Source organism: Lucilia cuprina, chromosome 6 (genome assembly GCF_022045245.1).
Source record: "Lucilia cuprina isolate Lc7/37 chromosome 6, ASM2204524v1, whole genome shotgun sequence".
NCBI lineage: Eukaryota > Metazoa > Arthropoda > Insecta > Diptera > Calliphoridae > Lucilia > Lucilia cuprina.
Window position 1 is genome coordinate 51,402,344 of NC_060954.1, and position 24,467 is coordinate 51,426,810.

Genomic DNA, 24,467 nt, shown 5'->3' on the forward strand with positions numbered 1-24,467 from the left:
ATACACCGTCGGGTAGTGGACGTGACGGTCTCGGCAGCAGTAGCACTTCTTCGGCCCTGCCATCTACATCGAGTCATGGTGCAAGTGGCAGCGGCAGTAGTCGTAGCCACGTTGCCAGTGATGTGTCACGACGCCTTAGTCTGGGTCTGCCTCTGAGGCAGGTCAGTGAACTTGGTTCATCGGATGATGACGGTTCAAAAAACGGGCTAGGCTCCCCTACCTCCCCTACGGTAGCAGCAGCAGCTCACGGTATAACCGGAGTGGCAGGTACTTCCCCTAGGCAATTGTACCTGCGCAAGCGTCAACAGCTGTTCCAATTGGGGGGCCGGGGGAGCGAACCCGGTTCTTTTACCTGGCCACGCGGCTTAGCCGTTGGGCCGGATAATAGCATTGTCGTCGCCGACTCATCGAATCATCGCGTACAGGTATTCGATTCGAATGGCATCTTCGTTAAGCAGTTTGGTGAATATGGCAATGGTGAAGGCGAATTTGATTGTTTGGCCGGTGTAGCGGTCAATCGTATTGGACAATATATAATAGCAGATCGGTGAGTGTTAATGTTAATTCAAATAAAAACTCATTAATTTCATTTGTATGTATGTATGTATGTATGTATGTTGGAAGTTTAGCAGCAAAATCAATTAAAGTTTTTAATTAAATTACATTTGTTTAAAAAGTTGAAATGAATAGTTTTAGCACAAAGAGTAAAGCAACCAGAGAAATACTAATATTGCGAAACATTCAATATTGTGTTAAACAAAAAGATGACTGAAAGGCAAAAGGAAGAATATATTAGTTGTAGCAACTTCTTTTACTTTGTTGTACTTGAGGAATCGATATAAAGTAATGTTCGTACTGTGTGTGTTTATTGAAATAACCCAACAAACATAAACAGAAGCTATGACTTTTGTTCATATAGAAGTGATATCTAGTTATTAGATAGTTTATACAATAGTCAACAGTTGAGTCCCTAGAAAAGTTGATCGACGAGTCCATAGACTAGTTTATGCACAAATATAAAAACTAGTACATAGAATAATTAGACTAGTAGATAAACTATTTTATAGATTAGTCCATAGATTATTTCATAGTCTAGTCCATGGTTCAGTCCATAGTCGATCATTGAGTACATAAATTAATTCACATATTCCATAGACTAGTTCATAGAATAGTCCATAGACTAGTTCATACAATAGTTCATAGACTAGTCCATAGACTAGACCATAGACCAGTCCATAGACTAGTTCATAGTCTTGTTCGTAGACTAGTTCATAGTCTTGTTCGTAGACTAATTCATATACTTGTTCATAGACTAGTTTATAGACTAGTTTATAGACTATTTCATATGCTAGTCCGTAGACTAGTTCATACATTAGTCCATAATCTGGTCCATAGCTTCGTTCATAGACTATTCCATAGACTTATCTACAATACTGTTTATGAAATAGTCAGCATAATAGTGTCAGATTAGTTAATAGTCTAGTCCATAGAATTGTTCCTTAATCAGTTATCAGATCAGTTCATAATCTGCTCCTTAAACTAGTTGATAGACTGTTAATTTTGGTTTATTGTGTAATGTGTACTGGGTAACGGCATTTGATTATGCCCTATAGATGGGTTGAGTATTATTACACCTTTTGTAGGCCTTAATCCGAAATATAACTCCCAACAAGTTATCTTTTGAGTTCCTTAGAATCTGTCTATTTTAAACATATATATTTTATTCAAACTTTCACCAAAAGATTGGTAGGGTACATTATTTTCGGTTATATTGAAAATTATTCATTCGTTATGTTTGTGTGTGTGTGTTGGTATGTAATGAAAGTTTTTGTTGTTTTGTACTTTCAAACTTCTAACATCTAATTGGAAATGCTAAGCGGATAATGGTTGTTGTTAATGAGAAGTTTAATTACATGGGGTTTTTCTCATTATTGTTGTGTATATTTTGAATTTGATATTTATCAAATCATCTAAGTGTTTTCAATATACATACATTCAGAAATACATTGCTTTTTTTTAAAGGGTGTTAGTAGGAAGAAATAAATAAATAGATAGATTTGGTAACAAGAGTTATAGGGTTGAGTCTTTAAAACCAAATATTGTTTATGATATATTTCAAGAGAATTTCAAACAGATTTTGACAGGAAATTTGAAACTTATTTAAAAACAATTAACAAATATTTGTTCCTAAATATGCTATGACCACATCAATTGTAAGAATTGGGGGCTCCGTGAAATTTTAACCTAAAATCTATCAAAATTTCATTTTAACAACCACCTTTTTGTGAGCTCTCCTAATGTACAGATTTAAAGGTCAAAAGTTGATTGCAATAATGTGTCTGCCACTTTACTGGCAAATGAATTAATTTAATTATTAATGTATTCATCAATGGCGTTGATATTGAGCCCACAATTGATTTTAGCTCCACGTTCTTATAGAAGGGATAATAAATTCTTAAGAAATTTTAAAAATAACTTTTCAATTGACATAATAAATTAATTATGTTTTTTTGTTTTTCTTTTATTTTTGCAATGAATATTTGTAAACTGATGCAAAGTATAATTAATGATATAAAGAAAAAAAAAAAGAAAGATAATTACGAATTAAAAAGTGTCAATATTGAGAAGACATTTACGATAAGGTCATTTAAGGTCAGACGTAGAGAATTAATTCAGCTGAAATATGTATAGGAATTAAACTTTCCACACATCCTTTTTAACTCGATAAAAACAAAATCTATGTTTTAATATTTTATAGACTAGACTATAGACTAGACTATAGACTAGACTATAGACTATACTATAGACTAGACTATAGACTAGACTATAGACTAGACTATAGACTAGACTATAGACTATACTATAGACTAGACTATAGACTAGACTACAGACTAGACTATAGACTAGACTATAGACTAGACTATAGACTAGACTATAGACTAGACTATAGACTAGACTATAGACTAGACTATAGACTAGACTATAGACTAGAGTATAAAGTTTTCTACATACTAGACTGTATACTAGGCTATAAACTAGACTAAAGACTAGACCATAGATTTGACATTGCGCTAGACTACACACTAGACTATAGACTATACAAAAGACTAGGCTATAGATTTGACTATACACTAGACTACAGACTAGATTAGATACGAAACTATATACTAGACTATAGATTTGACTATACACTAGACCACAGACTAGATTAAATACTAGACTATATACAAGACTAAAGTCTGGATTATAGACTAGACTATAGACTACACTATCACGCGATTATGTATTGTCATTTGTAAAATTTTCAATTAATCATTTATATTTATCAATTTATAATAGATACAATCATCGCATACAAGTTCTTGATCCGCAAGGACGTTTTCTGCGGGCTTTCGGTTCACAAGGTACCGCAGATGGTAAATTTAATTATCCATGGGGTGTGACCACAGATGCATTGGGCTTCATATATGTGTGCGACAAAGAAAACCACAGAGTACAGGTAAGTTAATTTAACTAAAAAATATATACTTAATAAATATGTATGTATGTTTTTAATATGATATTTCTGTATTAGTAAGTATATTAATGCAATCAATTCAATAGCATTTATTTAAAGTATAAGACCAAACAATCAGTTATACCCCTAATATTCTTCTATTTATGCCCATGTGTTTTGTACAGGTGTCAGTAGATTTGAAAATTAATTATCTTCGATATCATCTCAATCTTTGATTCAACAAAATATTTCTATTAAAATCATGTAAATGTAAATTGCTTAAATACATAAATATATAGAAATGTATATATATACTAAATACGTGGACATGTGGACATTGCAAATCGTGCTGACAAATATTTGCAAAATTTTTAATTGAATTGTAATGAAATAATGCTGATTGTGTATCAATATGAATATGCAAATATTTGTCATTAATTGTCTTAAGCTACTAGGTTCGATATGTCGATACGGTCAGTACAAGTGAATGTGAGTGATTAGTCTTGAGAGAAAATTTAAAGACTTCCTTTAGAAATTTAATGACAATGAAATAATTTAATGCTGTGACAATCACTACAAATATGCTATAGTTAGTCAAATATATAACATAAAAAATAGGAAAAATGTTGTAGTACATGCTTGTATGTAGATAAGACTATATAACTTACTACCGACAAGACAATAGACTAGACTACAGATAAGACCATAGACTGTATTCTGGAGTATAGACAATACCATAGTCTGGACTATTACAATACTATAGTCTGGACTAAAACAAAACTATAGTCTGGTCTATAAAAAGACCATAGTTTGGACTATAAAAAGACTATAGTCTGGACTATAGACGAGACTGTAGCCTGGGCTATAGACAAGACTGTAATCTGGGCTATAAACACGACTATAGTCTGGACTTTAGAAAAGACCAAACTATAATAAGACTATAATCCGGACAATGGATAAGACTATAGTCCGGACTATAGACAAAACTATAGTCCTGACTACAGACAAGACTATAGTCCTGACTATCGACAAGACTATAGTCCTGACTATAGACAAGACTATTGTCCGGACTATAGACAAGACTATAGTCCTGACTATAGACAAGACTATAGTCCTGACTATAGACAAGACTATAGTCCTGATTAATGCAATCAATTCAATAGCATTTATTTAAAGTATAAGACCAAACAATCAGTTATACCCCTAATATTCTTCTATTTATGCCCATGTGTTTTGTACAGGTGTCAGTAGATTTGAAAATTAATTATCTTCGATATCATCTCAATCTTTGATTCAACAAAATATTTCTATTAAAATCATGTAAATGTAAATTGCTTAAATACATAAATATATAGAAATGTATATATATACTAAATACGTGGACATGTGGACATTGCAAATCGTGCTGACAAATATTTGCAAAATTTTTAATTGAATTGTAATGAAATAATGCTGATTGTGTATCAATATGAATATGCAAATATTTGTCATTAATTGTCTTAAGCTACTAGGTTCGATATGTCGATACGGTCAGTACAAGTGAATGTGAGTGATTAGTCTTGAGAGAAAATTTAAAGACTTCCTTTAGAAATTTAATGACAATGAAATAATTTAATGCTGTGACAATCACTACAAATATGCTATAGTTAGTCAAATATATAACATAAAAAATAGGAAAAATGTTGTAGTACATGCTTGTATGTAGATAAGACTATATAACTTACTACCGACAAGACAATAGACTAGACTACAGATAAGACCATAGACTGTATTCTGGAGTATAGACAATACCATAGTCTGGACTATTACAATACTATAGTCTGGACTAAAACAAAACTATAGTCTGGTCTATAAAAAGACCATAGTTTGGACTATAAAAAGACTATAGTCTGGACTATAGACGAGACTGTAGCCTGGGCTATAGACAAGACTGTAATCTGGGCTATAAACACGACTATAGTCTGGACTTTAGAAAAGACCAAACTATAATAAGACTATAATCCGGACAATGGATAAGACTATAGTCCGGACTATAGACAAAACTATAGTCCTGACTACAGACAAGACTATAGTCCTGACTATCGACAAGACTATAGTCCTGACTATAGACAAGACTATTGTCCGGACTATAGACAAGACTATAGTCCTGACTATAGACAAGACTATAGTCCTGACTATAGACAAGACTATAGTCCTGACTATAGTCCTGACTATAGACAAGACTATAGACAAGACTATAGTCCTGACTATAGTCCTGTCTATAGACAAGACTATAGTCCTGACTATAGACAAGACTATAGTCCTGACTATAGAAAAGACTATAGTCCTGACTATAGAAAAGACTATAGTCCTGACTATAGACAAGACTATAGTCCTGACTATAGACAAGACTATAGATAAGACTATAGTCCTGACTATAGACAATATTATAATCCAGGCTAAAGACAAGACTATAGTCCTGACTATAGACAAGACTATAGTCCTGACTATAGACAAGACTATAGTCCTGACTATAGTCCTGTCTATAGACAAGACTATAGTCCTGACTATAGACAAGACTATAGTCCTGACTATAGACAAGACTATAGTCCTGACTATAGTCCTGTCTATAGACAAGACTATAGTCCTGACTATAGACAAGACTATAGTCCTGACTATAGACAAGACTATAGTGCTGACTATAGACAAGACTATAGATAAGACTATAGTCCTGACTATAGACAAGACTATAGATAAGACTATAGTCCTGACTATAGACAATATTATAATCCAGGCTAAAGACAAGACTATAGTCCGGACTATAGACCAGACTATAGTCCGGACTATAGACCAGACTTTAATCTGGACTATAGACAAGATTATATTCTGGACTCTATACAAGGATTTAGTCTGGACTATAGTCCTGACTATAGACAAGACTATAGTCCTGACTATAGACAAGACTATAGTCCTGACTATAGACAAGACTATAGTCCTGACTTTAGACAATTTTATAATCCGGACTATAGACAAAACTATAGTCCTGACTACAGACAAGACTATAGTCCTGACTATCGACAAGACTATAGTCCGGACTATAGACAAGACTATTGTCCGGACTATAGACAAGACTATAGTCTCGACTCTAGACAAGACTATAGTGCGGACTATAGATAAGACAATAAACTGGATTATGAACAAGACTTGACTACAATATTTATAAATATTTAAATAATTAATATTTTTGTTGGACCTACCTAATATACATTTAATACAATTCCCTATTACTGTCCTTTAAATAAGCCTTTTGCTGTTTGCGGTCCTATTTGATTTCACTTTTATAATCTAATTTGAACATAGAGGAACAAAAAAGAAAAAAACTAAATAAATTGAAAACATAAACCCCAAAATAAAATACTATACAATACACAGTAGTAGTTATTTGTTAAGATTGCAAATTTTTATCTTATATGTGGTTGCTTTAGCCAAATTGATTATTTCGTACATACATATTTATATTTGTGTTGAATAAGTAATATCTTTATATGTTTTTTCATCGTTTTTTTTTTCTTTTAAGGTTTTCCAATCGGATGGTTCATTTGTTGGTAAATTTGGTACTTGCGGTCGTGGTGAAGGACAACTTGAACATCCACATTATATTGCTGTATCGAATACGAATCGTGTTATTGTTTCCGATTCGAATAACCACAGAATTCAGGTAATTTTACACTTCAATGAATTGAGTTGAGCTTTTTTTAATTTTTTTTCTGCTGGCAGATTTTATTATTTTGCCTTTTTATGGTGCTGTTAGTTGGATATTGTTCTACTATGCAAAAGAAGGAAAGAAATATTTTAATATACTAAAATTATATTGATGAAATTTGGCTGTGATTTAGTTTTATTGTATAATTTTGATTTCTTCTTTTTGATATTTTTTGCATTTATAATTGTCTCATTTTAGGGAAGAGGATGTGATTATGTTGGATTGAAGGTAGAATTAGAGGTGTTTGAGTAGTGTAATCTTATGCATAACAGCTTAGAGTAAATTGCACCGTTTCCAGCAATTTAAAAAAAAAAATACGTATTATTCTAAAAAATATATAAAAACATTTTCAAGGTCTATCCCTTCCAACCACACTCTTCCAAGATCCGCTCCTGGCTTTGACTATAAATCAGTCTATAGTCCTGACTATAAATCAGTCTATAGTCCTGACTATAAATCGGTGTATAGTCTTGACTATAGATCAGTCTATAGTCTTGACTATAGATCAGTCTATAGTCTTGACTATAGATCAGTCTATAGTCTTGACTATAGATCAGTCTATAGTCTTGACTATAGATCAGTCTATAGTCTTGACTATAGATCAGTCTATAGTCTTGACTATAGATCAGTCTATAGTCTTGACTATAGATCAGTCTATAGTCTTGACTATAGATCAGTCTATAGTCTTGACTATAGATCAGTCTATAGTCTTGACTATAGATCAGTCTATAGTCTTGACTATAGATCAGTCTATAGTCTTGACTATAGATCAGTCTATAGTCTTGACTATAGATCAGTCTATAGTCTTGACTATAGATCAGTCTATAGTCTTGACTATAGATCAGTCTATAGTCTTGACTATAGATCAGTCTATAGTCTTGACTATAGATCAGTCTATAGTCTTGACTATAGATCAGTCTATAGTCTTGACTATAGATATCCTATAGTCTTTAGATATAGATTAGTCTTATAGTATAGATCAGTCTATAGTCTTGTACTATAGATCAGTCTATAGTCTTGACTATAGATCAGTCTATAGTCTTGACTATAGATCAGTCTATAGTCTTGACTATAGATCAGTCTATAGTCTTGACTATAGATCAGTCTATAGTCTTGACTATAGATCAGTCTATAGTCTTGACTATAGATCAGTCTATAGTCTTGACTATAGATCAGTCTATAGTCTTGAATATAGATCAGTAATAGTCTTAACTATAGATCAGTCTATAGTCTTGACTATAGATCAGTCTATAGTCTTGACTATAGATCAGTCTATAGTATTGACTATAGATCAGTCTATAGTATTGACTATAGATCAGTCTATAGTCTTGTCTATAGATCAGTCTATAGTCTTGACTATAGATCAGTCTATAGTCTTGACTATAGATCAGTCTATAGTCTTGTCTATAGATCAGTCTATAGTCTTGACTATAGATCATTCTATAGTCAAGACTATAGATCAATCTATAGTCATGACTATAGATCAGTCTATAGTCTTGACTATAGATCAGTCTATAGTCTTGACTATAGATCAGTCCATAGTCTTGACTATAAATCAGTCTATAGAGTTAACTATACATCAGTCCATTGCCTTGACTATAGATTTGTCTATAGTCTTATCTATAGATCAGTTTAAAGTCTTAACAGTAGATCAGTCTAAAGTCTTAACTATAGAGCCGTCGATTTAGTTATGTGTAAAATCAAATATCTCTCAATTTTGAAATACTTGTTTTCGCTTGAAATGGTGTAAAGTGCTGTCGTTTTGAGAATACTGTTACAAACCAATTTTCTTTACTTTGCATGGAAAAGAACAAGATTAAACAAGTATAAATTTTAGAATCAGTTATTCCAAATTTTGTATACCCTTCTTTTGTTGTGTTTTTGCCAAATTGACGGTTTTTGTTTTCTATCCTGTTTGCGTCCTAATTCTTTTTGTATGAAGTATCATGAACTCTTAATAACTGTTTTCTAAATCTATGTTTTTCGAGTAAAGAAGAATTCGACAAAATTTTCCATTTAAGTTGCTTTATTCCGAAAGTTTAATGATTTTGAAAGTCAATCTGTTTAACAAAGAAAAAGATTGAATACCGGATGCTATATAGACAGACGGACATGTTTATATCCATAAAATATAAAGCCATTTAGAAATTATGGCCTCAATTTTAAAGTGTTACATACGTAATATTAAACTTAACATGCCCCTTCCCAATAGAAATACAAAAGCAAAGAAAAACTAAAAAATTGAATTATCTAAGTAAATATTACCTTGTACAGATTTGAAGAATTTACTTCGTCTTTGTTTTATAATGAACATTTTTTGTTGGTAGTTAAATTAAATTAAAATAGATTTTTTTAATCTCAACTCATATCTAAATGTTTTTCTTTATGGACATTTTTTTCGTCATAGATATTCGATGTAAATGGCAAAGTTTTATCAACATTTGGTGGCGAAGGTTCCGACGATGGACAATTTAAGTTTCCCAGGTAAATGTTGTTGAAATGAAAAAAAAGTTAAAAAAAATTAAATGAAAATTTTTATCATTCCAACAGAGGCGTTGCGGTGGATGATCAAGGTTACATTTTTGTGGCTGACTCTGGAAATAATCGCATACAAATTTTCAATCCTGATGGTAGTTTCTTAAAAACTTTCGGTTCCTGGGGTTCTGGCGATTCAGAATTCAAAGGTCTGGAAGGGGTGGCTATTATGTCAAATGGCAATATATTGGTTTGCGATCGTGAGAATCATCGTGTACAAGTGTTTTAAATTAAATATCATATTGAAAGCTCTTGAATAACGACTTGAAAATGTTTTCATAAATTTATTTATTATTTATTTATTTGTTTTTGTTTAAATCATTTATATTGTTTTGCTTGTTAAACATTTTTACATAATTTAAGGAACAATGTCCAATAATTATCTTTTTTTTTCTACTGAAACATTTATTAAATCAATCAAAAAAAAAAAAAAAGTAAAAAACTAAGCAACAAAAAAATTTTAAAAGAAAATTTGTTTAAGATTTAAATTATTTTAATTTTTTTTATATTTATTTCTTTTAAAAATTTGTTACCCAATTTAAGATTCCCTCCAATAATTGTAATTGTTTTTTCTCTTTTTTTTTACTAGTCCACTCGAACATATTATCATTAAAGCTAAAACCATAAAACCTATAAAATAATAATTTATATAAAAAAGAATCATTAAATATTTGTAAACAAATTGAAAAATAAAACTTATAAAAAAATGCAAGCAAACTTGCAACAAATTGTGCGTTTGTGTGTGTGTTATTTTTTTGAATACATAGAAGATAATACAGCAAAAACTTCTCGAAACAAGTAATGAGTTAAAGTGTTAAAAATAAGCACTTACTTAAGTGTTTTTATCAAATAAATACTTCGATTACATTTATATCTTTCTAAGTTTATTTTCAGCTTAAAAATCACATAAACAGCTTAGAGGAAAAAAGTTTTCTCATTTTAACTTTTTTTCTTATCACCATTAAAAGGATTTAACTTTTTATTAACTCTAATAAGGCAAGTAAACTATTACAATTTATTATGCTCTTGATGGTAAATATTTCTTGTCTAGTATACGAGATTATAATCAAACAAAATATAATAATCAGTTTAATTACATTTATAGCAAAACAAACTTTGAATACAAAATAAGATTAAATCAATTAATTATTGAAATTATTAAACTATAATTAAGGATTTATTTAATGTTGCATATAAATAATTAAATTACTTTCTAAAAACAATAGAAAATTACCAAAGGATTTGTTAATGCGTGTGTATAATATGCTCCTAAGAACATTTTCTTCGAGAAACATTTCCTTTAAAAGATGTGTTCTCATTTGAGAACGAATTTCCATTTTCTGTCTAAATAAAAGGACGAAAATCGGTAATCACTGATATTTCCAACCAAAACTTTATTTTGAGTGAAAACATAAAGGTCCATTTTCCAGCTAAACCGGGGGATCTACAGCAAAAAAAAAATGGAAATCTGTGATCACTTATATTTCCCCCAAAAACTTTATTTTGAGTGAAAACATAAAAGTCCATTTTCTGGCTAAACCAGAGGAGCTACAGCCAAAAGGATGGAAATATGTGATCACATATATTACCCAACAAAACTTGATTTTTGAGCGAAAACATAAAAGTCCAATTTCTGGTTAAACCAGAGGAGCTACAGCCAAAAGGATGGAAATCTGTGATCACTTTTGCTTCCCACCAAAACTTGATTTTTATTGGAAACATAAAAGTCAATTTTCTGGCTAAACCAGAGGAGCTACAGCCAAAAGGATGGAAATCTGTGATCACTTATATTTTTCACCAAAACTTGATTTTTGAGTGAAAACATAAAAGTTCATTTCACCAAAACTCGATTTTTGACTGAAAACATAAAAGTCCATTTTCTGGCTAAACCAGAGGAGCTACAGCCGAAAGGATGGAAATCTGTGATCATTTTTATTTCCCACCAAAACTTGATTTTTGAGTGAAAACGTAAAAGTTCATTTCCCACCAAAACTTTCGATTTTTGAGTGATAATATAAAAGTCCATTTTCTGGCTAAACCAGAGGAGCTACAGCCAAAAGGATGGAAATCTGTGATCACTTTTATTTCCCACTAGAAATCGATTTTTGAGTGAAAACATAAAAGTCCATTTTCTGGCTAAACCAGAGGAGCTACAGCCAAAAGGATGGAAATCTGTGATCACTTATATTTCCCACCAAAACTCGATTTTTGAGTGAAAACATAAAAGTCCATTTTCTGGCTAAACCAGAGGAGCTACAGCCAAAAGGATGGAAATCTGTGATCACTTATATTTCCCACCAAAACTAGATTTTTGAGTGAAAACAAAAAATTCCAGTTTCTGGCTAAACTAGAGGAGCTACAACCAAAAGGGTGGATATCTGTGATCACTTATATTTTCCACCAAAACTTAATGTTTGAGTATAAACATAAAAGTCCATTTTCTGGCTCAACTAGAGGTGCTACAGCCAAAAGTATTTAAATCTCTGTTCACTTATATTTCCTAACAAACCTTGATTTTTTAGTAAAATCGTAGAGTCCTTTTTCTTTCTATCTAGCGTTTATAAGATTTTTTATGAGAAAAGTGTTTATTTTGGTGAAAGTTTTGTACATATGTATATAAAAATGTATTCACTTTTTTATTAAAGAAAGTCTTAGATTGCTGATAGTACAACGGTTTTTTTAAAGAATAAATTTAAGGGCATACATATACATACGTATGTAAAAATTTGAACGTAGGTAAAAAACAACTAAATATAAAGTAAAACATCTGTCATTACGAAATATATCTATGTATGTGTATATATTTTTATAATATTATGAACGTGCTGTTGGAAATTAAGGAAAATAAAAACGTGTTGGATATGATTTTATTTAGGACGAAAAAACAAATTTAGTTTGGGTTTTTAGCAACAAATGGGGTTTATTACTAAATAAAGAGTAAAAAAGGTACAAGTGTAAAAAGGTTGTTAAAGGAGAATTATACCATTTTAACATCGATCAAAAATTATTCAGCAAAAAGTCAATCTACTAACAAGGATAACAAACTGGACATATCTACCTATAGAATTTTTTTACAGCAGTGTATGTAATGTACAGCTAGCAGGAGCCGAGCATAGTCAAATGAAGACAACGATATTTGTAAGAATATTTATGTGTGCATGTGTGTATGTAAATGTCATACCAAGTCTTTAACATATCTAAGTATGTATTTGTTTTTATTTTGTTTGATTTTTTCTCTGCGTGACGTTCGCTGTTTTAAACAGGATACTAATACATTTATAGCCTGTCTATATGTTTAAGGTTTTTATTGTATAATTTTAAGGTTGTGTTAAGGCCAAATCGTAATACAAAATGAAATGTTTGTTAGAAATATTTTTTTCATTTAGGGATATATTTTGGTCCAAATGACTTTCGAAGTGTGTGTTTCTAAGAAATTAATGTAAAATATGTCTTTTTGAAATACATATTTGGGTTTTTCGAGATGTTTTGTAGTAGCCAATCGTGAGTTAGGTAGTTATTTAGTAGGTTAGTTAGTTAGTAAGTTAGTTAGTTAGTTAGTTAGTTAGTTAGTTAGTTAGTTAGTTAGTTAGTTAGTTAGTTAGTTAGTTAGTTAGTTAGTTAGTTAGTTAGTTAGTTAGTTAGTTAGTTAGTTAGTTAGTTAGTTAGTTAGTTAGTTATTTAGTTAGTTAGTTAGTCATTTAGTTAGTTAGTTACTTCATTAGTTAATTGGTGCGATAGTTGGGAGGTTCGTTAGTTACTTTCAGGTGTACGATCTCCGTACAAGGGCCGACAACATTCCAATAGCAATTCTGCGAAGGATCTTAAAAAGGGGATACTATAATATTCTTACCAAACTTACATTAGAATATACACACACACACACTACTGCCAAATTGTTTGATCCTTCATGTTATTGCAATTGCTTAATTTTGTCTTTTATACAACCTACAAAGCCCAGGTGTAAAATATACACATTGTAAGTTCTATATTTTTAACTCACATACTTACACTTAAGATCCTTTTTATGTTAGTTTGTACATATTTGAATTTTTGGGATTTTATTTTAATACGTTTCTTCAACTTTAACAGGAATTGAATTAGTTGATTATTTATAGAATTTTTATTAGGCTGAAACCAATTTTTAGTTTTAGCTTAAGTTTTGTAGCGAATACAAAAATGTTTTGGTAGAAATTTCAGGGAGCCCTTATTAAAAAGAAACTTATACTTTTATAATCACATAAATATTTTATAAATATTCCTTTTAATAGTGTTGAGATTTGATTTTGCTCTTTTTTTCTGTTTAGAGATTGACATTTGATAACAAGTGATGTTATTTTATAGATTTCTTTACTTTTTATTATACCTTCTTCATTTGATTTGTAAACATCAATAAATAAAATTCAATTTAATTTGAGAGAAAATTTATTAAATTAAATTTGTAGATAACGAAAGTCTAAACTTAAACGTTAAATGTTAACTGACAATAAATGTATTCAAAACTAAAAAGTTTAAAATGTTTTGTTAGTGTAAATATGTATTCAATAATGTCTTAGTTTAATATAAATATTAGACACGTATATAAAATGATACCAAAATATATATGAATAAATAATTGTATTTGTTTACTGGTCCACTTATTCTTAACATTATACTCAATACTTGTTTTGATAAGTAAGTAACAACATCTAAATAAGTAATTCTAAAATTATTTTATTTTTGTCCATAAATACTGATGGTTGGGTTTTACTATCATTGAAAAAGAATTTTGTTTGACATGAATACCTATGTATACAAAATTTGACATACCTGTGTATAGGTAGGTAAATTTACTCCAAATTAAATATTACACCACTTTGTGGTAAAAATATTTTGCTATTTGTTGGCGAAAATGTAAATGGACAAGTGAAAGCGTATGAGTAGAACTCATATTTCAAATGAAATTTAACAAACATAGCTATACACTTAAGTAGAAGAAAACAATTTTAAACCCCTACTCCTAAAAAAACTTTTTTCAATGAAACACAATTTTTTTTTTTTTGGCTTTAAGACCAAATTCCTAGGAATTTGAAAAAATTACGTTGAAGTGTTTTTTGTTTGTTCTTTCAGTGCATTGAAAGTGAAACCAAAAATACATACATACTTGTTTCCAAAAACACATTTTTTTGTTTTTGTTCATTTACGTGAATTTGCCGAAGGTCACGCATTTCATTTAAAAAGTAATTTATGGTAACAGGAAACCGGATACGCCTCAACCTGTTATTGACGCCTCCTCCCCTCTTAAATTTGCCAATAGTACAAAACCTTTGTTTTTAATGTTGTTGTTGTTATTACTAAAGGTATATATGATCTTCAAGTAGTTAGTATAGAGTGTGTAACTTAAGAATAAGCTAAACAAATATTTAATGAATTGTTTGTCACTTTTTTGAACAATTGACTATTCTTTTTGTCAAGACTTAAGACTGATCTGAGACTATAGACTAATCGGTAGTAAAGAGTGATCTATAGTCAAGACTGCAGACTTATCTACCATCAAGATTACATTCAAGATAGTCTGATCTTTATTAATGATCATAGGTTGATCTATAGTCTAGATAGACTAATCTATAGTAAAGACTATAAACTGATCTAAAGTAAAGACTATATTTTGATCTATAGTTAAGACTGTAGACTGATCTATAGTTAAGACTGTAGACTGATCTATAGTCGAGAATATCAACAGATTAGAGATCGATCTTAAGTCAAGACTATAGACTGATCTTTAGTCAAGACTATGGACTGATCTTAACTCATGACTATAGACTGATTTTTAGTCAAGACTCTAGACTGTCCTATAATCAAGACTATAGACTGATCTATAGTCAAGAGTGATCTTTAGTCAAGGCTATAGAGTGATCTTTAGTCAATACTATAGATTGATCTTTAGTCAATACTATAGATTGATCTTTAGTCAAGACTATAGATTGATCTATAGTCAAGATAGACTGATCTATAGTCAATAATATACTGATCTGTAATCAAGATTATAGAGGGATCTGTAGACAAAACTATAGATTGATCTATAATCAAGATTATAAACCGATCTGTAGTCAAACTATCTGATCTGTAGTGAAGACTATTCACTGATCAATGGTCAAGACTATAGACTGATCTGATTTACACTGATTTATGTCAAGACTGATCTATAGCCAGGGCTAGACATTAATCCATAAACATGGATATGTTCTGATCAATGTATATATGTTTCGTTTTAAACTTCCATTTTTCGTTGACTTCGTTAAGTGGCTTCAATATTTTTGTACGTTACAAACATTAAAACAAACGCATAATAGCCTCCCCCACAACACTGTTGTCGAATATAATGAAACTAATTCAAATATAAGTTGTATTTTATTAGTTTTATGTGACATTTCCGTTTCTCTTAGTGTTGCATGAAATGTTCGTGGATGTTATAGCGTTTTATTTTTATTTCTCTATACTTTTATTTAAAAGGGAAAATGAGCTGTTATAATAAATAATGTTTTCAGTTCTATTTCTTCCAATTTAGATGCACGAAATGTAGTTTTTGTTTCATTTTATTTTTATGGTTGTAAATTTGTAAGTTTTTGCAAACAATTTTTGAAATGTTGACTTATGTTTTGTATTTTATTTTGTAAATTTTTTTATTGTTTAACAAACTGTTGCAATAAAATTTTGTATTAAATTGCTATTTTTTGCTGTTATTATTGTAGTTAATTCTGTTTTAAAACTTAGTCAAAGGACGTGATGCATTCGAAACGTGACATTTTATATTCTGTTGCAATCATCAAAATTTTCTTTAACTTTTTTTGTTGTACCAAATTTATTTCTGAACAATAAACAAAATGTTTAATTATGACATACATTGGTGAAATGTATGTGGAATTAAAAGTTTAAACAAAGCGTGAATTAACTTCTATGAAACGTGATTTAAGTTGTCATAAAAAAAAAACGAATTTTTACTGAATATGTACATATGTATGTATCAGACTTAAGTGATAATATGTCAACTTTGCTGATAAAAAAATCTATCACTTGTAATTCGTTCTACAATTATAGATATCAAATTCATAAGATAAATTTCATAAACACTTTCATTGCTTAATGTTGTTTAAAAAAAAACACTAAAATGCTATAATTTTAAATTAACAACGGGCTTATATTTATAAATCTTGTTCAACGAACTGAGAAAAAAAATTATAACGAGAAAGCAAATCAATCAATCCCATAAATATTGAAGAAAATTAAAACATGATAGAAATACAACAAATGTTGCAAAAGAAAGTGAATGAAAAATATTTGATTTAAATCCTTTTCCACACATGTTGGCCAATAAAATATTAAGACTGGAAGTAAGCAATTGTAGTTGGTCACGCTGCACAATTTAATAATGTTCACCAGTGGTTTTAAGACAACTAGTCTGGGTCTTAACAGCAGAACTAGAACTGAACTAGAACTGAACTAGAACTGAACTAGAACTAGAACTGAACTAGAACTGAACTAGAACTGAACTAGAACTGAACTAGAACTAGAACTAGAACTGAACTAGAACTGAACTAGAACTGAACTAGAACTGAACTAGAACTGAACTAGAACTGAACTAGAACTGAACTAGAACTGAACTAGAACTGAACTAGAACTGAACTAGAACTGAACTAGAACTGAACTAGAACTAAACTAGAACTGAACTAGAACTGAACTAGAACTGAACTAGAACTGATCAAACCTTTATACTTATATAAAGAAATATCAGAAAACATGTTGTTTACTTATTATTATATAATTTAATTTAAATTAATATACGTAATGTTCTTTAGCATAAATATTTGAAACAGTACCAATTCATGGAACTTTGATCTCATAGTATTTATAAAATATTTATTTTCTACTATACAATACCATCATCTTCAGTTAACTTTACTCAACAATATTAAAGACCTGTCTGTTATAATTTCAAATGAGTTTTATCTTCACATCCAATCAATTATGTACGCTTATGTAAAGTAGGGTACATTAAATGTTTAAAAAGTTGAAAATGGTAAAAGAAATAAAATAAATATTTTTTTAACACAAGAAACCAGAGCAACACCCAAAAAAAAGGAAAAACTGAAACTTCATTCATAAATTTATCCACTGAACCGAAAATTAACTAACAACTGTTAACTTTAGTGTGCTGGCAAAATGTAAATCAAATTTATATTCCCTCTTATTTCAAATTTGTTGGTTCATTTTTCTGGAATTTTAAAAACTGTTACATAAAACCTTTATGGTCTGCATCTACATATGTATATGCTTCTTCTATATAAGTATACTCTCTGTCTAAGGATCATAAATGCTCGAATACTAACACCCACAGACACACATACTCTTATATGAACATCCATTTATAAGGACTCTGTCTGGTTAAAAAGGGGTCATTGTGTGTAAACACCATAAATATACAAACACTTTACACAACGAACTCGTAGCTTGTCGAATTTGATTTATATTTAAAATGCCTATTGAGGTCGGGTCATGTTCATATTTTAGTTTTGGGAAAAGAAAAAAACCAGCAGAGACTACAGGGAATAAACAAAATGGTATACTAAGTTAAACAATTTGTTTGTTACCTTTAGGATATTTGTATATATTTAGCAATCTTTTGGTTTGTGTTTTTATAAGATATTATTCACACATAGATATTCTGCCGGTTAAAATAATTGTATGTATAAAAACTTTCGATTTGAAATAACAAATGTGAAAGTGGGATTTTTAATTACAGGTCAGTTCTAGTTCAGTTCTAGTTCTAGTTCAGTTCTAGTTCAGTTCTAGTTCAGTTCTAGTTCAGTTCTAGTTCAGTTCTAGTTCAGTTCTAGTTCAGTTCTAGTTCAGTTCTAGTTCAGTTCTAGTTCAGTTCTAGTTCAGTTCTAGTTCAGTTCTAGTTCAGTTCTAGTTCAGTTCTAGTTCAGTTCTAGTTCAGTTCTAGTTCAGTTCTAGTTCAGTTCTAGTTCAGTTCTAGTTCAGTTCTTGGGAAGCGTAAAGATATAAGTTCAGAAATGTAGTGGCTAAAATATAACTATGTAGTGCATGTTGCTAATGTTATTGCCAAATTTACTTTAGCATCACTTGTTGTAACACATTCAGTTTTGAGAAAGTGTTTGCAATTTATTATGTTCGTTTTCTTTTTTTCCTTTTCTATTTACTTAATCTATGTTCAAAAGGTTTACAAGAAATTCAAACAATTATTTTCACACATGGATCTAGAAAGGGAGAAATAGACAGATAGAGGTACGCAGACAGACTAATATTCATTGCCACCACCCTCATCAGGCTTATATATTTATACAATTTCTATGTGTTTCCCTTTGGATTCATGTTAATTTTTTTCATCCTATTGTTAAATCTTGTTGGTACAAATTTAGAAGGCGTCAACACTTTTCGCATAAATTGTTTTGTTTTTCTGCTTTGTTGTTTTTGTTGCTAGTTATATTATATTGTATTTTTTTGATATTTCCATTTAATTTTATTTTTTTTACAGACATTTATCATTTTACTAAGGGATTTTATAGTTGATTTTGTATCAAGAGAAAATTGATATTCTGAACAATGATTACATCCTTGTTTAGTTCTTTGATTTTTTAGTTTTATATTTTGCTCTTTTTGAAATCCTTTAATGTTGTTAGGTTTCCGTATTTGCCACTATGGGCCGATAAAAAAAATTTTTTATAGAACATAATTTTTAATATGATAGTATGTTTTTTTTTTTAAATATTCAAATTTAATTTTAGATATATACACTAAAATTCTCCAAGCCCATAGTGCGACATTTTACTGGTTTAGTACCTACATATACAAAAAAGCACAACAATATTTTTTTAAATGTTCTTTAAAAACTAGAAATTTAATCTATGTAAATCCAAAACTATATAAGACAACTGACATTGAGTATGGTACTTAATCAAACCATAGTTATTTACCCATAAATACCTTCAAGCTTCCGGTGTTGTTTAAGTAAATATGGATATAACGACTCCATTCGTAATTGTTTGCCTTAAGATGTGTATATTTTCTTTAAGATACTGGGTTGAGTCGTTGGGAAGCGTGTCTAAAGAAGTGTGTGCTTCAATATATAATTTATAGTCAAATTTGTGCTCGTTTATTTAATGTTTTCAACAAAGCGTTACTTTTACTTTGGTGTATCTATATACATTTTTTTGCAAATGGTACATAATACCAACATGTTTTTTTATCTAGACATTATTTTCTTCGAATCGCGTGCTCTTTTATGTACTGATTTCGAAGGAACCGAGTCGGAGTGAGTGTGTGAAAATATGAATATGATAAACCATAAAATATTAAGAAGATTATTAACATAATGGGGTGTAAATGATCATCAATTGAAAGTATGTGTATTTGTTGGTTTTAATATGTAGCAGAGGATATTGAATTTTATTACATTTTTAATTTATAGTTGGAATTAATATGAAAAGAAGGAGGTGTTTAAATTATTTGTAGGGTTTTTGGAAGATTATATTTATGATAAAAAATTATTATACATGATTTCTGTACATTCATCGTGGAAGAAAAACTGCTCACAAAAGAAAAATTGCCAATATATTATGTTGTAAACTAGGACTGCAAATAAGCAGAATTGGAACTGACCTAGAACTGAGCTAGAACTTAACTAAAACTGAACTAGAATTGAAATAGAACTGAACTAGAACTGAACTAGAACTGAACTAGAACTGAACTAGAACTGAACTAGAACTGAACTAGAACTGAACTAGAACTGAACTAGAACTGAACTAGAACTGAACTAGAACTGAACTAGAACTGAACTAGAACTGAACTAGAACTGAACTAGAACTGAACTAGAACTGAACTAGAACTGAACTAGAACTGAAATAGAACTGAACTAGAACTGAACTAGAACTGAACTGTTTAGTTTCATAGAGAAATCTATATTGGGCGTATTTTGTTTTTTGAAAACTGCGTACTTGATATTTAAAAAAATATGTTACAAACTCCAGTTTACAATATGTTTATTTTTATATTTGTTGTTAAAAAAATACCAATGCTTCATTCAAAATTTCCGTTCTCATTTGAATGAACATACTATAAATTCTATTTTATTTTGCTTTCTGGAACACTTCACTTTACTTTACTAACATATCGCAAATGTCACGGATATTAAAAATTCAAACTGTTACACTGATAAGAAATGTTTTGCCGAAAAAAAATACAAAATTTATATACAAATCCTATAAGTTAAGAAATGAATGAACAAAAAAGTTGCAAAACTTTAAATCCGTAAACGTAATGTTAGACATGAATTAAATTCTTACATTCATGAATTTCATACTACCAAACAAATGTAACACTTGTGTTCCACTTATGTCATTTATGTGGCAGCAAGAAACATGCATGCAACAAGCGACGAATGGACTTTAAAAGTGTACATTAATCTTTAAGGAGTTACACCGGAATAACTGAAAGCCTTTCAAAGCCATCATATATATTCGTACAAAGATTGACTTTCAAATAAAATGTGCAATATAGACAAATGTACAAGTGGGGGTAAAGAAAAGTTATAGACAAAAAGAAGAATTTTAGCAAACACGTACCGAACTCAGTACTTACATTGAGATTAATATAAAAAACATAGATACGAGAACATGAAGAGTTAAATATTAGGAAGGACTTTTTAATTCGTCTTGTGTTGTTAGTCCTCTTATAGTGATTTGGGAATATAATATGCTAGAAGACTACGATTTCTATGATCTCGTTTATCTATCAGAAATGAATATCAAAAGAGTTAGTGTATATGTTCTTGCTTTTAAATGGTTTGGATATTTACTAAATTAAGTCGTAATATGATGAAATCGAATTTCGTTTTCAATTCTGATTAGTCATTTAAAAGCTCCAGTGCTGAATTGAAAATTATTTATCTAAATTCACAAATGAAATCACCCTAATATTTATTATAATGCATAAAACTTGGTTACGTGTTTAGACCAACAATAGTAGTAACAAAACACAAAAACACATTTTTGAACCAATATACCACAAACGTATTGTAAGAGATAAATCTATATATATATATAACAAGTAGGAAAGTATAGTTGGGCATGGCCGACCATATAATACCCTACACCATGATTATATTTTAAAAATTTTTATTTTTTATAAAGAAAGTTTTATGTTGAATATTACCAATAATTCCAAAATATTTAAGCAATTTATTGATAAAAAAACTAAAATTTCTAAATGAGGCTTTATATAGGTCAAATATGGACCGATCCTCGGTTAATTTGGGAAAAGGATATAATTCTAAATAACAGTTAGTTTTGTTGAGTTTCATTGCGATACAAATGGTTACAAGTCAATTTTAGACGTTTAAGTCATTTTTTGAAGGGGGGTTTGTATGGGGGCTAGGGTCAAATAAAGGCCGATCCTTACGAAAATCAGCAGTGTCATTTATAATTATATAAAACTTATTTGTGCCAATTTTTAAAGAGATAGCAGAATATTTGACTTAATTATGGGGAGGTACGGTTGTATGAGGGCTAGTTGAAATAATGGACCGATTTCAACCATTTTCAATAGGCTTGGTCCAAATTTTATCAAATTATCTTGAAAATTGCGGCCTGTACCTTGCGCACAAGGTTTACATGGACAGCCAGCCGGACGGACGGACATGTCTTAATCGAGTCAAAAAATGATTCTGAATCGATCGGTATACTTTATATAGGGTATTGGACCAATATTTTTGTATGTTACAAACATCAGCACAAACGTATAATACCCTCCCCACTATAGTGGTGTAGGGTATAAAAATGACTGTGTGTTTGTATGTTTGTATATTTGAAGTTTATAGACTACTGAAAGGCTAAACCGATTTTCTTGAAATTTACTTGTGTATTGCTGTATATCTGGAAGAGGTTATAGGTCACTTTTTATTTTGAAATTTCAAGTGGGCGAGAAACCACGCACATATTAGGAAAATATTAAATTAGTATATCTGAGATAATATAACAGTTAGAGTCCTCAAATTTTATCGAAACCACTGTAGATTCACTATGATTATTTAGGACAAAAAGTAGAAGGACTAGCAGTAGAGGGCGTGGCACCTTCCATATAAATAAAATTCACAAATTCGTTTATCTTGAAAACTATTACAACATAAAATGTTGCACGAAAATTTTTAACATTCATGTAAACATTTTGGGTTATAAATTGGCGGACTACCAATGAGGGGAGCGATATCTCCTATACGAATTAACTACAAAAATCCGTTTATATGGGAATCTACCAGAACTAAATTTTCACGAAAAACTTTAATATTCATCTGAACATTTTGTAAAAAACAGGGCGGATTTTCATCTAGGGGACTTGGAGTCCCTATATAAGTTAAATAAAAGATTCGTATATCTGAGAAACTATTAGAGTTAGAATCTTAAAGTTTTACATGAAGAACTTTGATTTGGGTTTGGCACCTCCCATATGAATTAAATACTAAATTTTGTTTTTCACAAAGAACTTTAATAATCATTAGAATATTTTGGTGAAAAATGGGCGGACCTTCATCTGTAGGGGCTTGGATCCCCGCTTTGAATTAAATAGAAAAAATTCGTATATCTGAGAAACTATAGGACTTAGAATCTTCAAAAAGAACTCTGACATTCATCTGCACATTTAAAAATGGGCGAACTTTTGTATATGATTGAGAAAGATGTTTGTTGTTCTACACGTAAATGTTCGTACAATTGTGTTTGGACGTTTGTAATACATTCGCTAAATTTGAGTACAGATTGTGGGCAATGTTCTATTGTGGTTAAAGTATAACACAGCAGTCAATTTGGACAACTTGAGCTTAAGTTATGAGCTATAAATTTATTAAAGAATTTTTGGTTGACCAATATAAGTGCAGTGTTATGTAGGTAATTGTGGCATTTTAATTTCAAAATATGTCTAAATTTGCCATACACATACTTAACTTTGAAAAAGCGAAGATGCAGCATTCATTAAGAGATCTCTGGTAGATGTCTGTAGGGTAACATATCAAATTTTAGCATTTTTTTACTTTTTATTAACTAGTTACCATTTTTTTTTGCTTGTTTACAAATCACTAGAGTTAACATGATACAAGAATAAAAACATGACATGTGCGACTATTGCTCAAGTAGCTCAGTAGTAAAAGTGCGCTGTTACAAATTCGGTATGTTACGTCCATTTTTTTTTTGGTAACGTTATTAAGTACAAGTTGTAATGTGTTTTATTTATGTGAGAGGAGTAACTTTTCAAAAGAATTTAAAAGTTTTGTTAAACATGTACAACGCTTGAATACCAGTGCATAATATATACTAGATGTTGGCACATGCCTGAACATTCATGTCCACTTGCGGTGTACGTTTTATATATGAACATATAGTGAAGAACACACCAAATATCCTGTTGATTTTTGTTGTGGCTTTACAAATGCTAGATATGTTGCATGTTTTATAACAAGAGGTAGCAGAAGTAACAGTAATGTATGTAATAGTAGCGGTCTATGGATGTGGCACCATTGGGAACCGAAACATAACGTTTGATTTGTACCACATCGTCAATAGTGCCAACATTATATAGCAAACAGAATCTTTATTCTGAGAAAGGTGGACGAGAGAAGATAAAGATAGTCCCGAAACAATATAAAATGTT

The 24,467-nt window shown here is 30.2% G+C and overlaps 1 protein-coding gene across 1 annotated transcript in view; it reads left to right on the forward strand.

Moving 5' to 3' along the window:
- Positions 1 to 10,071, forward strand: part of LOC111686710 (RING finger protein nhl-1) — a 42,590-nt gene extending 32,519 nt beyond the window's left edge. The window contains exons 7-11 of the mRNA XM_046954163.1: positions 1 to 547; positions 3,340 to 3,499; positions 7,053 to 7,193; positions 9,646 to 9,722; positions 9,789 to 10,071. The exon at positions 1 to 547 is cut by the window's left edge and continues 209 nt beyond it. Of these exons, the coding sequence (XP_046810119.1) occupies positions 1 to 547; positions 3,340 to 3,499; positions 7,053 to 7,193; positions 9,646 to 9,722; positions 9,789 to 10,002 (1,139 nt within the window). The 3' untranslated portion in view covers positions 10,003 to 10,071. The remainder of the gene's footprint in view (positions 548 to 3,339; positions 3,500 to 7,052; positions 7,194 to 9,645; positions 9,723 to 9,788) is intronic.
- The last annotated feature ends 14,396 nt before the right edge of the window (positions 10,072 to 24,467 follow it).